Source organism: Lycium barbarum, chromosome 9 (assembly GCF_019175385.1).
Source record: "Lycium barbarum isolate Lr01 chromosome 9, ASM1917538v2, whole genome shotgun sequence".
NCBI classification, from domain to species: domain Eukaryota; kingdom Viridiplantae; phylum Streptophyta; class Magnoliopsida; order Solanales; family Solanaceae; genus Lycium; species Lycium barbarum.
The window spans coordinates 96,795,982-96,812,403 of record NC_083345.1 but is presented as its reverse complement, the minus strand read 5'-3'; the positions used below and the strand labels follow the sequence as shown (position 1 = coordinate 96,812,403).

General features: G+C 37.0%; 1 protein-coding gene across 1 annotated transcript; it reads right to left on the bottom strand.

Moving 5' to 3' along the window:
• Nucleotides 1-9,660: 9,660 nt before the first annotated feature.
• LOC132609108 (linoleate 9S-lipoxygenase 6) lies at nt 9,661-16,192 on the bottom strand. The gene is made up of 9 exons (XM_060322963.1): nt 15,932-16,192; nt 12,807-13,096; nt 12,482-12,722; nt 12,035-12,376; nt 11,863-11,948; nt 11,611-11,718; nt 11,210-11,514; nt 10,840-11,103; nt 9,661-10,722 (listed from the first exon to the last, which is right to left on the bottom strand). Exons 1-9 carry the CDS (start codon nt 16,119-16,121, stop codon nt 9,969-9,971), a joined length of 2,580 nt encoding a protein of 859 aa, XP_060178946.1. The 5' UTR covers nt 16,122-16,192; the 3' UTR covers nt 9,661-9,968.
• Between the last annotated feature and the right edge of the window lie 230 nt (nt 16,193-16,422).

Below are 16,422 nucleotides of genomic sequence, written 5' to 3'. Positions count from 1 at the left end.
AACGTCAACAGCAGACCGAGCAAGACCCGAATGGGGGCCGTTATAAGCGGGCCTGGTCTGCAGGTTATTCAAGTGCTTATCAGGAAGGTGATAGGCCCTATTCCTATAGAAGATCAGCTCCTTCAGAAGTTAGTGCCCCCTCTTGATTTTTAAGGCAGCGTTATGATCAACCCACTTTTTCTGGACCGAGTCAGAGTTCGAGACCGCTAATTCCTTCTTATAAGGGAGAATCAAGCCAGGTAAGGCCCTCAATGCCCCATTGTGATCAGTGCGGTAAGGGACACTTTGGCTAGTGCCGCCAGGGTATGGGGGTGTGTCACTCTTGTGGGCAGCCTGGCCATGTTATGAAAAACTATCCATCTCACAGTAGAGGAGGCCCGTCTCAGCCGACAGGTTCAATCGCAGGTTCTTCATCTTCTGTTCTCCCTCTTGGGCAAGGTTCTTCCTCAGTTCCAACTGGTAAAGGTAGGGGAAGAGGTCAGGTGCCTAGTTCCGGCAATAGCCAAAACCGTATTTATGCACTTACAGGGCGGCTAGATATTGAGTCGTCCCCAGATGCTGTGACAGGTATTTTATCCATCTGTTCTTACGATGTTTATGCATTGATTGATCCAGGTTCCACACTATCTTATATTACTCCTTATATTGCCGATAAGTTTGGTATCAAGCCCGAATCTTTGCCCAAGCCCTTCTTAGTTTCTACTTCGGTCGGGGAATCTGTTGTTGCGAGACGAGTTTATCATAAGTGTATGGTTACGATATGTGGTCGTGAAACTTTTGCTGATTTAGTGGAGTTAGAAATGGTGGACTTTGACGCTATCATGGGTATGGATTGGCTAGCCTTTTGCTATGCCAAAGTGGAATGTTGGTCCAAAACTGTGAAATTTCAGTTTCCGGGGGAGCCAGTTCTCAAATTGAAGGGAAATACTCTCGCTCGAAAGAGTAGGTTCATTTCCTACCTTAAGGCACAAAAAATGATTTCCAAAGGATATATTTATCATTTAGTTCCAGTTAGGAGCACGAAGGCCGAACCGCCAACTTTGCAATCCGTTCCTGTAGTTAATGAATTCCAAGATGTATTCCCCGATGAATTACCAGGTCTCTCTCCCGAAAGGGAAATTGAATTTGCTATCGACGTGTATCCGGACACTCAACCCATTTCTATTCCCCCTTATCGTATGTCCCCTTCTGAGTTGTAGGGATTAAAGGTGCAATTGCAGGACTTACTGGATAAGGGCCTCATTAGGCCCAGTACGTCTCCATGGGGAGCACCGGTATTATTCGTGCGCAAGAAGGATGGCTCCCTAAGAATGTGTATTGACTATCGGCAATTGAATAAGGTGACAATTAAGAATAAATATCCGTTGCCTAGAATTGATGATTTGTTTGATCAACTACAGGGTGCTAAATTCTTCTCGAAGATTGACTTAAGGCCAGGGTATCATCAACTACGAGTGAAAGGGGAAGACATTCCAAAGACAACTTTCCGAATGAGATATAGGCATTTTAAATTCTTATTTATGTCTTTTCGATTGACCAATGCTCCTACGGCATTTATGGCATTAATGAACACAGTATTTCGGCCCTTCTTAGATGTTTTTGTTATAGTGTTCATTGACGATATCTTGATATATTCTCGTTTGGAGATGGAACATAAGGATCACCTCCGAAAGGTGTTGCAGACATTGCGAGATCAAAGGCTGTATGCCAAATTTTTCAAATGTGAATTTTGGCTAACTTCGCTGGCTTTCCTAGGCCATATCGTGTCCGATGAAGGTATAAAGGTTGATAATTGGAAGATCGAGGCCATTAAGAATTGGCCACGACCAACGACCGCTTCGGAAGTCCGAAGTTTCTTAGGCCTTGCTGGGTATTATCAAAGATTTGTAGAAGGATTTTCTTCCATAGCAGCTCCCCTTACAAAATTAACTCAGAAGGGGGCCAAGTTTCAATGATCAGAAGTGTGCGAGCGGAGTTTCCAGAAATTGAAAGATAAGTTGACATCCGCTCAGGGTCTTACTCTTCTAGAAGGCACCGAGGGTTACACTGTATACTGCGATGCGTCACGCACAGGTCTAGGGTGTGTACTGATGCAAAATGGTAAGGTGATCGCTTATGCCTCTCGGCAGCTACGAAAACATGAGCAAAATTATCCAACCCACGATTTGGAGTTGGCCGCGGTGATTCACGCCCTGAAGATATGGCGGCATTATTTATATGGAGTCCATGTTGATATCTATACAGACCATAAAATCCTTCAATATATATTCAAGCAAAAGGAACTGAATTTGAGACAACGAAGGTGGCTTGAATTGCTAAAGGATTACGATGTTGAGATTTTGTATCACCTTTGCAAAGCTAATGTTGTTGCTGATGCTCTAAGTCACAAATCGATGGGTATCCTATTAAATGTGCCAGCGGAAAGGTTGGAAATAACTAGGGAATTTTATCGCTTAGCAAATCTGGGAGTTCGCCTGCTGGATTCAGAAGATACTGGGATTACCTTACAGAACATATCCCAATCGGCTCTTGCCTCGGATGTAAAGACTCAATAGAATGAAGATCCAGTCTTAGCAAATATTAAAGAAAGAGTGAAACAAAATTGGATCTCAGCCTTTGAACTGGATTCAAATGGGATTCTCAAATATCGAGGTCGTTTGTGCGTTCCAAATGTAACCAGGCTTCGAGACAGGATCATGTCAGAATTTCATTACTCCCGGTATTCCATTCATCCCGGATCCACCAAGATGTACCATGATCTCAAGGGCTTTTATTGGTGGGATGGTATGAAGAAAGATATTGCTAATTTCGTAGCTCAATACCCCACTTGCAGCAGGTAAAGATCGAACATCAGAAACCCAGTGGCTTATTACAAGAAATGGAGATCCCAGCGTGGAAGTGGGATGTGATTAATATGGATTTTATCACAGGATTACCCCGTTCTCGTCGCAAATTCAAGCCTCGAGATAATAGAAGTCTAGTCATTCAAACCTTACTTCTATTCAAGACCCAAATCCCAACCTATTGTAAAACCTCGTACCTTAAACTAAGTCATGCTCATGATTCAGGACTTAGGAAACCAAGGCGGGGAGTGTTAGGATCAAATTTCGTTTCAGTTCAGCGATCCCAATTTTACATCAGGTCTTACAGACTGTAAATTATTTACGGCATGTAAAATGAACCGTATATGAACCCCAGAAAACCCAGCTCACTGTAATTGATTTAAGGTAGTGTTTTATGGTCCGTATAATTTTTACGGACCGTACTTTTGAACCGTAATTGGGGAGAATTTCCAAGTTTCTGTAACCGATTTACGATCACCTTTCATGAACTATAAATCTTTTACGGACCATAAAAGGTAACGTATATCGGCCCGACGACTGAACAGTATATAAACGCGTTTTCAATTCTTTTTCCATATTCTTCATTCTCTCCAAGCCCTAGAACGAAGGTTTCTCCTCTCCTCATCCTACTACGTCAATGTAAGTTAATTTCATGCCTTTTTAGTGAATTCTAACATGTATCTATGATTCCTAAATAAGAATTCATTATTCCTAACCTAGGGTTTTCAAGAAAACTGATCTAAAGGATTCAAGATTTAAAGCTTTTGAAATTTCTTCTTCAAGTTTAGACCTTTTCTGCAAGTTTTGGAGCATTAACAGGTATATAGGGTTCCTATCTATGTGTGGAAACATCTTTGTTCTTTCCCACGTCACGTTCGTACATGATTATACAATAGTTCACCAAAATTAGGGTTTTAGACATATTCATGATAACCCTAAGTTCATGTACCATGATATACCATGTTTGTATGATTACTTCGTTATTGTGTTCTTAATATTCCTTTTTAGTTATTAAGAATCTGTCCTTCATCCATGAAAATCCATACTTTGCATTCCATGGGTTCTAACATGCAAGATATGAACTATTATGCTTATTTTCATGAAAATCCTACATGTTTTCCATGTCTTCATAAAAGTTATATTATATATTATCTTCATGTGGTAATACAAGTAAGAATTATGTTTACAAGCAAGTTATATAATTCATGGGCTACTAAGACAACTATATCCATGTACATGTATTGGGAGTTGCACAGATTACCAAGAAGGCTCAGATAGCTTGAAACTACATATGCCAGCATAGGATAAGGATCTCTCCACCCAGTTAGGACGATAACTTCATGTTTGCCCATTGTGGTTATTGGATCCATTCATGTTCATGTCATGTACCCCGGCAACATACAGGATAACATAGCTAATCGGGCAGAGATCAGATGCCATGTTCTTACGTGGTAGTTACATGTCGGTTATACTAATGCTCTCCCACAGATATCTTTACTCACTTAGAATATTTTACTCATGTTATATTACTTCATGTGCCATGCTTTACTTCATTCAGTTGCTTTACATACCAGTACAATTCAAGTGTACTGACGTCCCCTTTATTTGCCTGGGGGCCTGTATTTCACGATGCATATTTACAGGACGACAGATCAGCACGTATCAGCTTTTTGTGAGCCCCATTCTATTCGAGGTTTTAGCTTTACTTATGTCTATTTCAGTCATGCAGTTAAGGTATGTCGGGGGCCTTGTCCCGGTAAAACAGTTTAGTAGTCAGATTCATGTTAGAGGTTTCATAGATTAGTCAGTTATGTTATGTCAGATATTCAGAGTCGTCTAGCCATTTTGGCTTATTATTATTATGTTTGTTCAGACTATTCCGCATTATGACATTATGATATTTTCAGACTTATGATTTATGGTCTCATACTTTACTTAAATTATGCATGTTCATAGTTATTTTGCATCAGTTCATGCCCATGTTGAGTCAGCAAGCCATGTGGTTCACTCGGTCACCCGGGCTATGGTTCGGGGTGTGACACCTATGGAATGGGGTTTATGAACTAGAAAGATGGAATAAGGAATCTATAGGTCTCAACATGAAATTAATGTTCTAGGTGATCAATTCCTATCAATTATAAGCTAGAAGAACTAATAAATCACTTAAATTCAGATTCTAGGCAAAACCCCCAAATTTGGGTATGAACCCTAACTTCCACTTCCATAAATTAGCTACTAATTAGGAAGGAATCATGAAATAATAGATTCTAATCATCAATTCCATACTTAATGAAGCTAACCCAATCAATAAACCAAGATTTAATAGCCTATAGTGAAGAACCCACAAAACCCTCTTTCAATGCACCATTTCTTAAGGAAACTAGCATGCTTAATGAATTCCTAAGGTGAATAATGTAACATGGAATGGAAAGGAAGGTGAAGAAACTTACCACAATGATTTCCTATGAAGAACAACCTTGAATGCTCCCAAAAAACTCTAAAGTCATAATGCTATTGAATAAAAGACATAGGGCTTTTAACACTCATTTAATGAATCAAACTGCCCGTCAACCACTTCCGCGCTCATCTTAGCGCTTTAGCGGTCCCGCTTCCGCGGTCCACCAGAATTACACATGGCTGATACAGTGACAAGGCCACTGTTTCTGTGGTACTGTTGTCGCGGTCCTGGTGCCGCCATAGCGAGCACCAGACACCAGAAACTCCCAATTTCACTAATTCAACTCGAAATCCCGACTATCACCCGAGACCATCTGCTCACAAACCATATATGCAGACATACACAAAAACACGCTACGAATGCACTCATGTCCTCGGAATTCCTAACGAAGGTCTCATTGACCGAGTCAACACTCGATACCTCAAAACTAACTTCTCAATCCAAGTCTCAAAATGCACCCGAGTGCATTGGGAACCGAACCAAATATACACACAAGTTCTAAAAGATAATCCGGGCCTCTCAGAATCGATGGATTCTCGAAAAAGGTCCGTCTCGGAATTGACGTATTCTCGAAAAAGGTCCGTTTACCTAGAAGTCAACTTTAAGTCAACTCTTTTTCCCTTTAAGCCCAAATTTCCCACAAAGTCACCCAAATCATAACCATAGACCTAGGGAAGCGTGTTAATGGTCCCTTCGGGTCAAATGTGAGCTAAACAAGCTCGGGAAAGGGTCAAAAGCACCGAAAAGGCTATAACGACCAAACGGGTCGTTACAGTATAACCCTACTTTTCAAGGTATTCCTAGATCCACTGTTAGAGTCGATGTTTTTAAATTTCAAAGTGATTATTGTCAGTAGATGCATTGTGTATTCCATCACTTTGATACTAGAGTGTCTGTCACTTCTGATATAGGTCGCAGTGTTAATGACAATGATTATTTATGTGTTAAAACACATTGGATTGATCATAATTAGAATATGCAAAAATGTATACTTGGTTATAAATATATTGATGAGAAAAAAAATAGGTTCTTATATTTCTTCAAATGTTCAAGAAGCTATTACATTTGATAATGCTTATGGAGTAGCGTTACGTTTACGTTTCGGTCATAAGGATCATGCCAAAAGAAGGAAAGTTAGCCTTAACATACCTCAAGTTATCAATAAAATTCCACAGTGAATTTGTCGGGCTAGTGCTCCAATCTTATAATATAGGAAGGCATTTAAAAGCTTAGATGCTACTAGTATATAACGTATGTCAAATGATAAATCGATTCTAAAATGAAACGGCAGCATTTCTCCTATTTCTTAACCATCACAACACATCCAACAGCCAACAATCCACAACAACCTCATATGATCCTTTGTAAACTCATATCATCAACATTTAGAGATGTACAATAAGACAGTCCGATATACGCTTTGCATACGACACCTATACACCTCCTTCTTCCAAATACATCAAGTATAACAAGATCAACACAATCTCAACATTAACTACTATCCATACAACAAGATTTTAGTTCAAGAAAAGACATTAACAATCATGGCTCAACATAGGTTATAACTCAACATAAAATCAAGTTCATATTTGAACTTTTCCTCCAACTTCTTTCCCTCCAAACCTAGCATAACCATCACATAAACTCATAAATATGGAAATATGATGGAGTCTTACCTCAAGAACTCAAGAGCACCTCAATTCCGAGATTACTTCACCTTGAAGTATCCTCCAAAGCTACTACAAAGAAGAGAAACAAGCGTCAGTCACACTTTGAAAAACTTTAGCACTTGATCCTCACTTTAATTTCTTAATTTCACTTGGGGGTTGGTTACATATGTTGGAGAGGTTTCTAGAAGTGTTTGGAGTCTACGGAAATGAGGGAAGTGAGATAAAAACAACGGGGTACGAAATATATATCAAAAGAAAGCTAGCACCAAAATCCACTTTTACGGACCGTAAAATCACAACAGTGGCTCATCCCTACTATTATCAATTTACGTTGGGGGTTAACTAGATATACGGTCCGTATATCCAACCGTAAAACCCAACTTTTTTGAAACGCATTCTCTTCGTTTGGTTTAACCTCTAATCCTTCCATGACATATTAAGCGTGAACTTAAACCCTAATATACTCAGGATGAACATGTCTAACCTTATGAAACCTGGAAGATAATTCTGTATCTCAAATCTATAACAACCAATTCATAAGGAAACTTAACGTATAAAGGTACGAGCAGTAACATGCGGCCACCACATACAGCCTGTATGTTGGCTGTATGTTAACTCTTAAAGTTTAAGACGATGGATATATTACTGATATATGATGAATATATGGTGACATACGCCATATGTTGCACATACAGTCCAACCCAGACTTTTTAAGCTTTCAGTACTTTCAACAGACGGTGGATATACTGTTGATATGCAGTCCGTAAGTGACTCTGTAAGTAAACTTTAAAGACTTGAAATTTCCCCAACCTTCAGCAATTTTTTGGACCCCACATACGGCTTGACATGCAGCCCATTATCAAATATACGGTCTGTAAGTCAGTCGTATCTTGACCCAGATTCTTTTCCAACTTTATTTCTATTCAATTCTTTTCAACCCCAATTTTTTTGTGCACTTTATACATGCTTAGATATTGACTTTCCCACATAGATACGCATAAGTTACCAAATTCGGGTCTAACCACAAGCGTTTAATGAATTATTTTACGCTACCACACCAATATACCATGATCGTGATCTAGCCAGTCACTTAACTTAGAGAAATTGCAGAAGCCAACCTAAGTGGCTGGACATCACGATTGTGCCCTTCAACCTTAATGGCGCTGGAGGCTGAATTCACCTTAACCACGATTGCACCACTTGGTCGATATTGCATAGTGCACCAGATATAAAAAAATCTGCAACAACAAAATGAGAGTCAATGGTGGCGAGTCACCTCCAAACCCCTCAACTCCCAGCCCAATCCATGTCAACAAGTCTCAAATGATATTATTAACTTAGAAAATGTCTCAAATAAGGAATTGGTATACATATCCTCGAGAGAGGGGGTTGGATTGTTAACATCATAGATTGACTAGCACACTTATATACAGAGGGAATTGAGAAGGAGAAATACAGTCAAACTTCTCTATAACAGCATTGCTGGGTCCGAAATGTTTCATCTGTTATAGAGAATGACTGTTATATACCTATAATAGTATTGACATTTAAATAATACTTCGCTGTTATAGACAAAAAAGACGCTTAATCTAATTTTTATTTTTAATTGTCAAATTCTAAACTTAATCACACTTTGTATAAAGAAGGAAAATCGTTTAATGATGAAAATATATATATTCATATGATATTTTTTTGTCATAAATAGTGTATTAAATGATCAAATATTTGGTCAAAATTTCTACTCTTATTTTTGGTAATCATGAATATTCTATTTTTATAAAGATGGTTAATTATTATATTACCAAAAAAAGAAGATGGTTGTTATATGGGGGGTAATTTTACAAAGCGCGTATTGCTATAAAGTTGGTTGTTGCTGTTACAGGTGAAATGCTATTATAGAAAAGTAAAATATAATATAAAAAATCGGTTTCGAAAAATCTTAGCTATTATAGAGAGGTGCTATTATATGCGGGTGCCGTTATAGAAAGGTCTGACTGTAGTACAAGAATTCAATAAGGTTTGGCCAGGCCTATGTCCATAGGACAGACAGAGAAGATGAAATAATACAATGATTAAATCTCACATCAGTGCTCTGATAATGTTAGAATCTTTATAGATACTTAGGTTGGAAAACATAAAATCTTACACACTTTAAGATCGCAGGAACTTCATGATTTTCCAAAGATTCTATATGACATAAGAGTTTCAGTTATGAAAACATACCTCAATCCATCAATGCGTTCTTAAGCGAGTTTGAGCGGAAATCACTGCCAACCTTTTTGACTTCTAGAGAACTTTTTCTCCCTTGTCATTTGTTATACATAGATAAATTACGTTAGATGGAGTAGTTGTTTTAGAGCTCGTTTGGATGGACTTATGACTTTTGACTTATAAGCCAAAAGCCATTAGGGATTGTAGCTTATTGCTTATTTTTGTCATTTTAGCTTAAAAACAAGAGCTTAAAAACACTTCTTTATTTTACACAAATACTACAAAAGTACTTGAAAGGTATTTGGCTTAAAAACACCTAAAATAAGTCAATCCAAACAGGCTCTTATTCTTTTAAAGGCAAAACATTATCTCCCGCTTTCTATCCTGTGAGTAATAAGTTGTATCAAAAGGTAATCTCCCTATTAGCCAATAGGATTTTAGCTAATATTTATTGAATTGAAATTAATGGGCCAAAACGTAAGTCACATCTTACAAAATATTTTCAATGATCATAATGATTACAAGTTGCATAATATATAGGAATTTTCGGCTGGAATTATTTGCATTATTTTAACAACTTACTGGAAATATATGACCGGTAAGGTTGAAACAGAAATACAGTAACTTTAGGAGAATAAAACTTACAAAAATAAAGCAAACAAGGGAACCACACTTAAAATAATGGAACTTTATTACAAGATTTATTCAAACTCCAGCTTTCTTCGTTCTTCAATGTTGACCTTCTCATGGCTCAATAGTTAATTTGGCTTCCAGAGTTAAAAAGGTCTATATTGACACACTGTTGGGAATTCCTTTACCTGTAAGTCCACCTTCACTTGTTGGGAAAAGCAATGTATATGGAGCCTTAACAGGACCTGACCTGTTTCCCAATATAGGGTCACCATTCCTTTGTATAATCTGATTTTCAATGTCACTCAACTTCTTCCCAAATCTGTCAAAAGCAGCAAGGGGTTCTTGATCCTTAGTCCATTCAGGGGAGTCTCTTTGTCCAAGGTAAATTTCATCTGAAGTATGCCTTGACAATATCTCTATGAGGGAAACACCAAGCAATGTCTGTAACTGAGCAGTGATTGTTCTCAGGAATGCCTTATCAGGATTTGTCTTTAGCTCTTCATACTCAGGAGTTCCTGGCTCCGGCATAAATCTTCGACTTACTGTAGGACGATTTGGGAGGTAACCTGCGTAAGGATATTGCCCGAAATTGACTGCTGCATGAAGTGCAGAAGCTATCCATATAATGATGGTACAAGAATCGATTAGCTCTTCAGGTGTTTCCATATTAGGCCACCACGGTGCATCTTTCTTATCACCATGTCCCACTTCCACGAGTTCCTTCCACCAGGCTTGGAGTTCATTGTCTGTCAGAATCTCTTCAGCCGATCCGTAGTAGAAATTGCAGTATTCTGTCACCCAACTTTTGATTGCTGACCAGATTTCTAAGCCATCAACAGCGTATGGGTAGTCCTTTATCAGCAAACGAACTCCATGCGGGGAACTATCGTCCTCAACTGCCACTCCCCTGAGATTGAAAATATAATGGTCATATAAACAATTAAACTATGTGTTTTTCCTTGTAAAGTTATTTATGAAACTTAGTCCCTAAGCTAAAATTTTGATGGAGCTTATCATTTAGTACCTTTTAACAAGATCCGCCGGAAGGGCTTGATCAGGGAAAACCCAATTTTTGTAAACAACAGCTGACATTTCCATGGCATATTTGGAAGGAAAAACTGTACTCTCAAGAACTCCACCAGCATTGATTAGAACCTGTCTTGCCATAGCATTTATATTCATTGTGTCCCGGAAGTGCGGATATAGAAGCTTATGAATAGGGTGAAGCACACTTAGTTGTCTATTTGTTGCAATCACAAATGGCTCAATCACTGCATGTGTATTCAACCTGCGAAGATGACCAAATGTGTTAGATTAATACTATTTTAGCATGTGTTGAATTGGTCGCGACTGTGTGTCATAAATCATTAGAGAAGTATTTTGACAGGGATTACCAATGACTAATTAGTTGATGAACACCTGAGTCATTCACTGCAACATAAGCTTTGGCCAATTGCCAGATAGAGCCCTCAACGCCTTGATCAGCTGGAGTATACACTTTGCTAATAGGACCAAATTGATCTCCATCTGGATGTGGCAAACTCAATTCGATTGCTAGTGGCTTCAAAGATCCATTGTCTTGCAAGAAGAGTAAAGTTCTTGAGGCATAGGTTTTTGTTGTTGTGGTGTTTATCCTCCTCAAATATGGTATAAGGACGTCATGGTGGTTCAATATGAAAAGTTTATTCATATTGATTGCCTGTCAAATAACATGCCAAAATACTTATTTAGTTCTTGTGAAAGGAATCTATGTTAACTGTACAAACTAGTGTAGAATTTAGAGCAAATGAATTACCTCATCAATTGTTAGCCCATCCAACTTATCCTCTATGTGTTTTGCAGTAATTGTACTATTCTGATTTCCATATACTTGGGGATCCAGGTTGCTTTTTGGAGGGAATTCCTACAGATTAAAAAAGAAACAAAAGATCAATATTCTTTGTCCACAAGAAGATTATAGATAATAGAAAGGAACCTAATGTAAATTCGACACTTTAGTCACCTATTTCCTAGTCGTCTTTAAAGATGAGCAAAGAAACCATCTTACTTGGAGTCTACTGATTATGACAGGATTAACTCCAGCTAGCATTTCTCTTGCAAATTCTTCATCGGTCCTCCATGCACTTTTACTGTCTGCACAATCAATACTTAAATCATACATACACACAGGGAAAACAAATCGGTTAATTAGGATGGTTGTTAGGATGTATCATTTGTACCTTTAATAACTAGAGGAGTTGGAAACCTCAATATTCCTTCACCATCAGTTCTCAGGAGTTCTTTTATCATCTCAAGAGGAATGGCATTAGTGAGACTTTTGAATAAAGGGCCTTGAGGAAGTTTGATCCCTCCTTCATACATTCTAAGTACATCCTCAAAACTATCAAACTCATTAGGGGTTCCATCGAATAGAGCATGTAATTCAGGGAGGATGAATTGAACAATGGATTTCAACGCGTAAGTTAGGAAGTCTGCCAACTTCAAGTGACCAAAACGCTCGTCCCTCGGTACATAGATGTCTAAGCTCAGAATAAGTGGAATTCTGCTTTCACTTTTAGGATCTATTCAACGGGTGGAAAAAAAAATAACACTGAAACTTAGTTTCTAAAAATTTAAAGTAAATTATATATACTCATTGGATGAAGTAATTTTCGTGAAGTCCTAACCTGTTCGTGTTGGTGCTCTGCCTGTTCTTCCTCTCCGAGGATATGGGTAGTCAGCAGAACCTCCCAAGATTTGTCTGACATGATCTTCACCTTGATCTGGATCACCCAAGTCATTGTAGAAATCATAGTCATAAACTCTATCCCATGCTTCACGCTTTCCTGTTCCATCTCCTCTTAAGACCTGTAATTCATTTTCTCTGTACTTGCGCAATGGTTCTGGTGTTTCACTTGGAAGATAAGGCTGCAACAACAATCAAAACATTGATTTTGCGCGTTGCCCTTTTTACATGCGTGCCTAAATACTTGCAGAAGTAACTATATATACCTGATTTGCAAAGAAAATGCGATCTGACTTGTATCTAAAAGCAGGATAAACCCAAGAATTGCAAACAAAATGGACCTTGCCATGATTAGGCACATCTTCAAGGGTGAGTGACTTGAGGAAGAACTCATTGATATGCATATTCTTGATGGTGAACGCACCTGGCACTCCAAATTCCTCATCCCAATCAAATGTGATACCAAAGGCTGATTCCCCTGCTGTTAATGGGGTTAAAGTAGTGACGAAGTTCTCCAAGTAGGCTGCATTGCTGCGTTTCCCTTGTAAACCATTTGCTGCGAAGTTTGATCAAAACGAAAAAAATAATAAATGGCCACTTCTGGATAGTGAAAATTGAGGGTATACAATCAATTACAAGTAATCTTAGATAGGACAAGAGTGACAAGGCATACACCCGTTGTTTATGAAGAAAATCCAGTGAAATATCAAATGCTTCTTGTTGGGGTATAACGTTTAGCGCTATTGACTAATTTGAATAAATTAAAATTCATCGATAGTCCTAAAGAAAAGCAGGATACAAAAATATTCAGTAATTTTGGCTCAAGAAAACTTAAACTGCCTTTCAATTTGGTCCAACAAAATCCTGAATTGTAAATTCAAAGAGCCTTGCGTCTTATCCAATCGCAATTGCTGAATGTATCTTGAGTTCATGTTTAACTAGACAAATACGTATGATTTGAGAGATCATTAATCATTGTCTTGTTTTTAGCTAATACGTTGTCTAGTACTCTACAATTAAGAAATTACTCCATCCGTCCCTATCTACGTGGCACCATTTGGCTAGGCATGAAGTATATAAAAAAAAAACTTTTGAAATTTGTGGTCCAAAACAAGCCTTGGATAGTTGGGTAGCTATAAATCATCTCATAAAGTTAAATTGTTACTAAATATAGAAATGTGACTTTTTTTTTAAATAGACTAAAAAGGAAAAAGTGTCACAGAAATTGAGATGGAGAAAGTAATTAATATATTGATTGCCAAATTAATTATCTTAGTCACGCACCTTAAATAAAACTTATTTGTCAGTATCAACAATACGTATGTGCTATTCACCATATATCGCTAATATATAGGTAGTAAAAGATTAAATTGTACCTAATCTTATAGATGACTGAGTAAATTAACTTATATATCGTTTACGGTCATAATTATTCAATGTCTTGCTGGATGCTATATTTTCTTTTTATCATATTCTCATTTGTGGTCATAATTATTCAATAATAGATCTTGCTGGATGCTATATTTTCTTTTTATCATATTTTCATTTGTAACCGTAATTATTCGATGATAGATCTTGCTGGAAGCGATAATTTTATCATCTTTTCATTTGTTAGAGTTAAGAACCTCATTAAATTCTCCCCATTCATCTCCACAATATTGATAGCTTTAATAGGGAAGGCATGTACTTTCTGTTTGGTAGATAGCTTTGGCTGCGAGGATGAAGCAAAGTTCATTATTAAGGGTCGTTTGGTGTGGGGATTAAGTTATCTCGGAATTATAGTTCTAGGATTAGTATTTCTAGATTAATTTATCCCATCTCCTAGGTGAGATAAAATAATACTAAATTTGATGGGATAAGGTGGACATATCCAAGATTAATCTTGAGATTAACATTATACTCTGTTTGGTATAAGGTATAAATTTCTACCAAACAGAATATAAACCTAATCCGGTATCCCACCTTATCCCGCATACCAAACCGTCCCTTAGTTACTCGACTAATTGTTTCTCGTTCAGAAATAATCTCTTCTGCAGTTATATCTTCATACTTTTGGATTGTCCCACCCCCATCTCTACATGTATGTATATGTGAAATTATTAACTCTCGTTCTCAAATTTTGCGTCCACGCAAATACCATTATATAAAATGAGATCAATGAAGTATTATTTTTATTTATTTAATATAAGAATTTTTTGGTTTTATAAATTTCATATGCTGCTAAATGCAAATATGATGTAAAAAAGTCAAAAATGCAATCAAAGCAAAAGTTAATAGACAGAATATTGCATCAAATTCATTTTTTTTTTTGTCGGGGGAGAGAATTAATTTTCAGATTTCACATCAAAAATCTTTTTTTTTTCTCTCTCAAAAGAATAAGTGCCGCTTTATGTTTATAGTACCAAATTAGCTTGCCTACTGGGGAGTTGAAGCTCTAAAATCTAAGGGTTAACATTTGACAGTTTTTAACAACCTTGACGGTAATAGCCTAAAGTACGATGTGTGAAATTTCATGTGTGCCAAGCTAAACGTGCTAACATACTTTTCACGTACGAAAAGCGATTTTTGAAGTTTAAACTGTAATTTCAACTCTAATAATATTCTAGTATAAGTCTTAACCTTTGCTTTCAAGAATTTGAAATTAGGTCGAATATATTTTGCTGAATGTGTTTTTACATTTAAGATCAATTATAATCGTTTTAAACATTTCATAGTAATTTCAAACTAAACTTTAGCACCAATAACTACATCTTACAGCAATCAACCAAGAAGAGTGTTAAAAAATTTAAAAGTAGAAACTATCGATGTAAACCCCTAGCGGGGATCAGGAAGTATCATTATTTCTGGAATACTTCATAATATTGCCCACAAGCATGTAGGACTCCACTAAAGTAGTTATGCACATGAGATATTTTATAATCTTAGTAGCGGGTTCGCCCTTTTTCTCTGAACTTATTCGTAATTACTTGTTGAAAATATAACAGGATAACAGAAATCAATAAATACATCAACTGTTTCATTTCATGTGACACCATTTAGTGTTTAGAATATTAAAAGGAATGATCCTTTGTTTTATTTAGAAATAACTAACTTTGAACTTCATATTTTTATTTAGAAATAATTAACTTTAGACTTCTTATTTTTATTGTTATTGAGTTGATTTAATAGCCAAGAAACATCATGTCATCATATTTGAGACGGCCATAAGGTCCAAAGTCTGTCTTTTTTTCTTAGAGTCGTTCTCCAATTGTATTGGATTGTGAAGGAAGGTGACATGGAGGGAGTACAAAACAAAACAAAACAAACTTATATACGTGTTAATGGGTTGTGACTATTTGATGATGCATGTGTGATAAATATTTAAAGTGGAGAGACGAAGGAACTTAGTTACCTGGATCACCATGAACAGAACTGATCAATTGGAAAGAGACCTTTTGGCCAAGGGTCTCAAAGATTTTATCAGCCAAAGAACCAGCAAGATCAGTAAAGTCTAAAGCATTTTTCTTCATCATGACCACAGTTCCTTTTACTTTCTTTGAGTCATGATGCCCAGTAAGTCCATCCACAATATTCTTAAACATGATGATATATATGAATAAGGGAAAGAATGAAATATCAAAGGAGAGATGAGTTTGGTTGTGATGTTTCAATACGAGAGTCTCGTATTTATAGCCAGAAATTACTAGCTAGCAACTAAGAAAATTATAAACAAGAAAACAACAATACCCAAATCGATGTGTTCCACGTTTTTACGCTGTTTCTAGTTTTGGAGTATTAATTGATTATTTATTTGGTCTTTTCTTTTTGGCGCATTCATTCCACGTTGGATATATTTGTCGCAGCTTATCATATTGAGAGAAATTTTAATTTATCTTGTAAGAT